Genomic DNA, 7,710 nt, shown 5'->3' on the forward strand with positions numbered 1-7,710 from the left:
GACTATCCAAGTCAGTATTCTGATAAATACAGCACAGAAGTCTAGCAGACAGGGTGAAGGACACAGCTCCTGCTCTTCCGCCTCTAAGCCACAAGATGTCACTGTCTAACCATGGATCTCATGTTGCTCAATGTTCACCGTTTTGTTTGTGTGAACGAAAAAGGGTTCATAGTCTTACATGACCTTACAGCTTGGGTTAGATGGAATATACAAACCTGGCCCCCTTCAGAGAAAGCCTAAGAGGTGCTGCGGGGGCCCTGGCAAAGGGTCAGCAGCTGCAGTGAGGCCTCGGAGCAAGAAGAAAGGTCTGCATGTCTCAACGTGTCCTGGCTGCGGAAGGTGTGAACTTACAGGAAAGGAACATAAAGCAGCTCCGCCAATTCAATTGTCCTGGAGGTTTTTCCACTACCTTGCAACTTTACGTTAACTTTGGCTATTTTACTTGCTTGTGTAGTTTTGAAAATCACTTCTATAGTTCCTTTGTTCAAGTCTGTCAGATTTTTTTTTTATCGTAAACTGTAATAGCTGTAAACAGTGTAGCTGTTCCATGCATGGCCCCCATGGACCCTATGGGGGCCCAATCCTCTTTTCCCAGTGTAAATCTATCTCTCTGTGGATGAGCTCATTCAATTTAGCAATTGGCTGTGGTGTTCTACTCCTTCAGGGTCTGGCTACACTCTGCACAGCAAAACAATAAAGATGCCATTCAGAATCAAAAGAAAGAGATGCACGTAATGATACATATTTCATAATGTGTAAAGATTCATGTTCTGTGTAATACTAATTTTAATTTTCCCATCAAAGCCTAATATACTAATAATAGTCATTATCATGAGGAGGTACACAGGTTTCACTGCAGGGACTTTTCTATAATCAAAGGGGACACACTCTGGTTTGGCACTGCTTCGTTCACCAGTTCGACCGCCAGCAGACAGACTCTGCAAAGAGGTTTTTGAGGTTTGGCAAACCCTATTAGAGAGAGTGTCCATAGCATCATATACAGCCTCATAAAAAAACGGACACTCCTTTGTCTCAATGCAAAGCTTTACAGTGTTTTTACTTTGAAGGTATGGGCTTGTTGAACTATATTCTAAGTCAGGTGTTTCTTTCCTCACCTGCAATGAACTTTCGTTCAAGTTTGAGCATGTCTCTTCTCCTACCTGTCTGAAGCATTTCCTAATTGTGTTGTATTGGTTATTCAGGAACTTCTTTTTGTAAAAAATAGAGATATCATAACTTTTCGAATATTAAACTATGTGCATGTATGGAAGCAAATAAATGCTGATAAAATGAATGGTCAACCCAAATTTTTAAATATACCTAAATGTTAGCTCAATGTATTTTTACAGTTTGGAAGTTCTTGTAAAAGCCTCAAAAAACAAGTTGGTCTATAGTCTAGCCTTAAAAGAATGGGAAAAATTAATTAGAAGAGAAAAACTTTTCCATCGATTTTGGGCAGATACAGGGAACGTGTGATCACCCTGACTCCTCAGCCTCGACCAACGGACAGCCAGGAGCAGATTAACTGAGCAGCTGAGAGATCTGGGGATGGAAAAAGGGTAGAGGAGCTTTGAGATGAGGTCACCAGGCCAAATAACTCTTTAAAAACAATTAAAAGAACCATCTTTTACCTATGCGGTAGCCAATGCAGTGATGCATGAACAGGTGAGATACTGTCCCTTTTCCTAGCACCAGTTAGCAGTCCCAGCGGGATTCTGCACCAGTTGCAGGTGAGACAGTGACAACTGGCTGACAGCCAAAAAGAGTCTCGTCAAGAGGAGAACAAGGCGGTAGTGACAATCCTCACATCATTTAAAGAGAAGAGTGGTTTGAGGTCGCAGTGTTTCTGAGCTGGAAAAAGCAACCTTTCACCACAGTGTCAATGTGTTTATCAAAGTTTAAGGCTGGATCGAAGATGTTTGGCCAGGACACAAAGAGAAGGCGGCATGGGCCCGAATTGACGTGAAAAATTGGAAGGGGAGGGATTTTTAAAACATTTCAAAAAACGTTTGCTGAAAATAATGTTATTATGAAACCTTACAACTTAAAATCACATTGAAATTTCCAAGCGGTGAATTCAAACCACATACATTCATATGTAGGTATTTCAAGGCAGATATATGCAGTGGCGTTTGCACTGTAATTGGTTCCATTTCACACGATTGAATTTTGAATGGCCTTGGTTTGCCTCGATAGCTTTGTGTCAGTCCTCAGCTGTATAATGACAGACCGACCACAGGGCTGTGATTTAAGCACTACATAACAGCTTATGAGCAGCCAGCCTCAGACGTGCCGCGACCAGGAAACAAATCTTGGGTGTTGCTGTGCAGGGAAAAAAAATTTCAAACATATCTGAGACGTCACATGTTTGTCATAATCTCTCTCTCTGTTGCAATGTTATGTTAAAAACCAAAGATGTATCTGTGCCAATGAAAACTGAACCTATGTGTTAACTGTCGTGAGCGTTGCCTTTGTTGAACCAGCTGTAAGTGAACAGACTTGTTTCAGAGGAGCCAGTAATCCGGTACAAAAACCCTGATGCGAGCCAAGGTTCATCATCTACTTATGATTTGTCATTGCTGATGATCAACTGCCAAATAGAATGATGAGTAAGTCATACATAACAAAGATTCACGGAGAAAAAAATATATAATTTTGTTACAACACATTATTCGATTTTTTATTTTATCTATTTGGTTGTGAAAAAGAGTCATAGTATCGCGTTGGCTGAATGTACAGATGAATTCAGAAGTATAAACCTCGGAACGTGTTGCTCCAAAAGTTGACTTAAAAACTTTATGTGTTTGGAACCAAAGAGAAGAGCCACCTTAAAACGTTTTGATGCCACAGCAAAATTATTCACCGTTTGTTTTATGATATTCAGGAAATACGGAATCTGCAACCTTTTCTTTTCAACATTACAAACAACTACATAAGGTCTTGGACATCAAGGGACCCATGCTTGAGCCTTCGCTTGCATGTCAGAAGGGATTATTAAACTGGCAGACTACAGTGTTCAGAGTTGTTAGGAAAACAATTGGAACAATAAACATCCAGTAGAATATTATTGGTCGGTTGTGGATAAGAAAAGTATCACAGAAGGTTTGAAAAAGGAGAAAGTGTATACACCTTGAATCTTCAAATGAAGGATCATATTCGCTGTGATGACATTTCGAGTACAAGGTTGTTACTCAGTTATCTACTAAGAATGAAGATTACCCTGAATCCATGTTAACCAATCAAATGTCATGTATGACAACAACTATAAGCAATAAAAACCTCAACCTAGGTCACAAAGCACATAAGGGAAACTCTGAAATCCTGTCACACTTTAAATTTGTATTCCATATAAGGTTCAGGGTGATTAACTGTCATAAATATTATAACTAGTGGAGGTGTTTCCACATGTGGCGAGAGAAAATGTGTGTTTGCTTCTGTGTGCGTGTGTCTGGCTCCCAGATAGCAAACAGACACACACACAGGGTTCAGGGCCTCTCTCAGCTGATCAGAGCAGAGCAGTAGGATGCATTTAAACATCATGAAAATGACTCGTCAACATTTTGTGCTCAGTACAACACTAGACTCACAGTCAGGACTCTGATTCAGAACCAAACACGTGACCGTTAGTTTGTCACCTTAATCATCCCAATAAAAAAATAGAAAAAACAAACTTGAACTTTTCGTTTTCATCTGCATGAACTGAACTTTGAACCAGTTAATTTTAAATGTGAATATTTATCAAAGAAAATCGAGTTAGGGCCACTAGGGGGCGCATTAGTTGTGTGCCACAGACAGTGTCAGTTTGTGACTCTCTCACCTGGTCTCACTTTTCATTCAATTTAAGAGGGTTTTATTATTTTCCAGAATTTTGGACATTGTGATCAAGGGATGGCGAAAGTATGTTCTGTGTGTGTGTGTGGGTATATTAAAATGTGTATATGTGTATGTGTGTGTTCGTGTGTCTCATGGGAGGGGGACTTTTTCAGTCAGTCAGTCCCGCATTTCCTCATCACGAGCTGGTCACGTTTATCTCTCGGCCAATCAGAGGCGACTGCTGATGCTCTGCAGCTGTATAAATGCGGCGTGGAGCAGGAGCGTGGAGCAGGAATGACCAACGATAGAAAGCCTCACCACGACCTCCCATTCACACACTCACGTCCGAAGCCTGTGATATTTTTCTACACTTAACATCAGGTAAGAGAGCTGTTCCCTTTTGTTTCAGGTATTCAGATTTTAACTTTCCTCTATTGTAAATAATATGTTACTATGTGTTATGGGTTTATATCCAACTTGAATTTCGTTAAATCAATACTATTTGACTTACAGTAATATATAAAGATGTCTGAATCCTATGTATTCTGTCATGATGTAGTTCTTCGCCGTGTCTCCATGTCAGTCTGTAACTTCCATTGTCTGAGCTGTGTGTGATTTTTTTTCTTTGTGTTTGGCTGACACATTAGCATGTGCCCCCTTCTATCCTGTAGGTTTTGGGGTCAAGAAAAATGGCCACATCAGCTAGTTCAAAGCTGAACAAAGCTGTGAAGCAGCAGTACATGAGTCTACCTCAGGGAGACTCGGTCCAAGCTATGTACATCTGGATCGATGGGACTGGAGAGGGGCTCCGCTGCAAGACCAGAACTTTAGATTCTGATCCCAAGACGATTGAAGGTGAGCTCAAGCACCGGTATGATCCATATTGAGGTTTTTAACAGCATGTAGTGAAACTGTGAGTAAATACAGGTGTCAAGCTATGTGATATATCAATGGTTTTGGTTGTTTTCCACTGTCAGACCTTCCCGAGTGGAACTTTGATGGCTCCAGCACCTTCCAGTCAGAGGGCTCCAACAGCGACATGTTCCTGATCCCGGTAGCTATGTTCAGGGACCCGTTCAGGAAAGACCCCAACAAGCTTGTGCTCTGTGAAGTGCTCAAGTACAATCAAAAGCCAGCAGGTGAGCAGGAAAAGAACGAAAACTGAGCGTCCCTGCGGTTGAAGATTCCTTGTATTTCGTGTCAGCTTATGTTCGGCTCTCTCCCAATAGAGACCAACCTGCGCCTCACCTGTAAAAAGATCATGACAATGGTGGATAAAAGCCACCCATGGTTTGGTATGGAGCAGGAGTACACGATCCTTGGCACAGATGGGCACCCCTTTGGCTGGCCCTCCAACGGCTTCCCAGGTCCACAGGGTGAGTGGCAGCCTTTTGTTTTGTCTTAGTTAAAAAGAAATCTCAATGACCTGCAGAGAGTTAATATATAGTTTCTTTCCACCTGGTTAGGGCCTTATTATTGCGGAGTGGGAGCAGATAAGGCATATGGACGAGACGTAGTGGAAGCTCACTACAAAGCCTGTCTGTATGCTGGAGTTCAGATCTGTGGGACCAATGCTGAAGTCATGCCAGCTCAGGTACTGTCTCGTTGTCGTCTTATTTTTTTTTATTGTTGCATTTTCACGAAATTTTTCTACATCAAACATTTGGACCCTATTAACAATCTGTTAATAACACTGTTTGTTTCAGTGGGAGTTCCAGGTTGGGCCATGTGAAGGTATCAACATGGGGGACCACCTGTGGATTGCTCGTTTTATCCTTCACAGGGTCTGCGAGGATTTTGGCGTGGTGGCGTCCTTTGACCCTAAGCCCATCGCAGGGAATTGGAATGGTGCCGGCTGCCACACCAATTTCAGCACGAAGGAAATGCGAGAGGACGGTGGACTGAAGTAAGGATGCATTTTCAGGGTTATCTGGGTTAAATTGTGTATGGTTTTGCATTTGGGCTGTGAGCGTGTTCCTAAGCCCTCTTTCTTCTTCACAGGGTCATTGAAGAGTCAATTGAAAGGCTGGCAAAGAGACACATGTATCACATCCGCGCCTACGACCCCAAAGGCGGCCTGGACAACGCCAGACGACTCACTGGTCGTCACGAAACCTCAAACATAGACCAGTTCTCCGCCGGCGTGGCCAACCGTGGTGCCAGCATCCGCATCCCCCGGGCAGTAGGGCAGGATAAGAAGGGCTACTTCGAGGACCGTCGTCCGTCCGCCAACTGCGACCCTTACATCGTCACCGAGGCTCTGGTGCGTTCATGTTTACTCAAAGAAGAAGGAGATGAGCCCACAGATTACAGTAAATGAACAATCTAAAAGTTTAGTGTCTTTTTCAAGACTCTATGGATCAATCTTTCCATTACTGAACTTTTTACTTGACTGAGGAAATTAAGAGGTATTTCTGCCTATTTTCAGCTGTATGCAGAAGTCTTCACCTCTGACATAAACACTGCCTTTTTGTCTGTTCAGTTCATTCTGTCATGGTAGCTGATAGTATGTCGAGAAGTACATGATTGTCATGTGGTTTAACTCGTACTAATGAAACTTTTAAATGTCTGAACAGCAGGATGTTGCTGTGAATCTTATAACTTTGACTTAAAGGATCCCAATGGCGTTTGAATGTTCTTCTTCATGGCCGATGTCTCAACAGTGGCGTTATCATGTTGTAGATAGTTAAAGGTCATTATAGCCAATCTACTTTTGTATGTTTTTTAAATACTATATTTCTGTTGTTTTTACTTATGATTGTCACTTGCTAAAGATCTTAAATAAACAGCTAACATTTTTACATCTGAGCTTTCTTGCAACTTAGTCCGAAGCATTTCCTGTTGTGCCTGGAATTTTAGTCTGACAGATTCACATCTAGACTGTCAGCTGGTCGTAAGTGTGACCGGTATTAAGAGGAAATGCACTGTAATGTTCAACAAATGGTTGTGTATTGTGACAAAAGCAGATCACCTCCCTTATACTTGTTCAAATAGTTAAAACAGATCATCATTACCAACACAAGCATGACAGCAAACGTTAAAACATTTATTATTAGCAGTAAAAGTGATTGCCTGTCTATGCCACACTCATTTAAAATAGTGTGTGTACCTGCCTTTCTGGTATGTGGTTTTAACATGTCTGTACAACCTCAGAACTAGACCTATAAGTAGAACAGGAAAGAAGTGGGCAGAGGGAGAGCTCCTAGTAAAAATCTGTTGTGTGACAACCTGTAAAAGGGATGCATTCAGCGAGCAGTTAGACGTCCCACTGTGTTTCCTTAGTCAAGGTAACTAATGCAATTTAGCAATTATGCTTGTCAGAGTTAAATAAGATCTTTAACTAATTAGTCAACTTAATTAAAGACTGATTATTTCACCTGATATTTAAAAGCACATGCATGCAGTGTGTCTCACCACATGCATGCAGTGCTTCTCACCACGTGCTGAAGTAATTTCATTGTCGTGACTGTCTCTAGTTTCACCTGATCTCATACAGTTGCTCTCAATTTAAAATCACATCCAAACTAGAATTGAAAACAGGTTGACTTTCAGGGCCAATATGTTTTTTTTACCAAAATATTAGGAAAAAAACAAACTTGCTAGGTTCCAAACCTTTGAGTGCTTATTACAGACTCTAATGGTAAAATGGTCTGTATTTATTAAGCATGTTTCTAGTCTCGAGGTCGCTCGAAGGTACAGGTTTCCCTATCTCCTGGGCTGCCTGAAATAAATAAACTTTTTCTTTTCTCTAGTTATTTCCTCTGTAAAACCATTTTTTCAGTTTGTAGGCTCATTCAACAATTTCTGCAGGTTCGTCAGGTTACTCTCTACCCACCTCCTACACATTTAGTGAAAGACAGATTTTAGAGTCCACGATGCATTAAAATAAACATATAA

General features: G+C 41.4%; 1 protein-coding gene across 1 annotated transcript; it reads left to right on the forward strand.

Annotated features, from left to right (window-relative positions):
• Window positions 1–4,042: 4,042 nt before the first annotated feature.
• On the forward strand, window positions 4,043–6,614 carry glulb (glutamate-ammonia ligase (glutamine synthase) b). The gene is made up of 7 exons (XM_053430847.1): window positions 4,043–4,194; window positions 4,485–4,668; window positions 4,791–4,952; window positions 5,043–5,189; window positions 5,280–5,407; window positions 5,520–5,719; window positions 5,815–6,614. Exons 2-7 carry the CDS (start codon window positions 4,503–4,505, stop codon window positions 6,131–6,133), a joined length of 1,122 nt encoding a protein of 373 aa, XP_053286822.1. The 5' UTR covers window positions 4,043–4,194; window positions 4,485–4,502; the 3' UTR covers window positions 6,134–6,614.
• The last annotated feature ends 1,096 nt before the right edge of the window (window positions 6,615–7,710 follow it).

This window comes from Pleuronectes platessa, chromosome 9, assembly GCF_947347685.1.
Source record: "Pleuronectes platessa chromosome 9, fPlePla1.1, whole genome shotgun sequence".
Classification (NCBI taxonomy): Eukaryota; Metazoa; Chordata; class Actinopteri; order Pleuronectiformes; family Pleuronectidae; genus Pleuronectes; species Pleuronectes platessa.

Excerpts from the sequence above, each read along its gene's own strand:
- glulb (XM_053430847.1), top strand. The coding sequence starts at position 4,503 with ATGGCCACATCAGCTAGTTCAAAGCTGAACAAAGCTGTGAAGCAGCAG. Across the intron at positions 4,953-5,042 it reads GTACAATCAAAAGCCAGCAG|AGACCAACCTGCGCCTCACC; the intron begins GTGAGCAGGAAA and ends CTCTCCCAATAG. Across the intron at positions 5,190-5,279 it reads CGGCTTCCCAGGTCCACAGG|GGCCTTATTATTGCGGAGTG; the intron begins GTGAGTGGCAGC and ends CCACCTGGTTAG.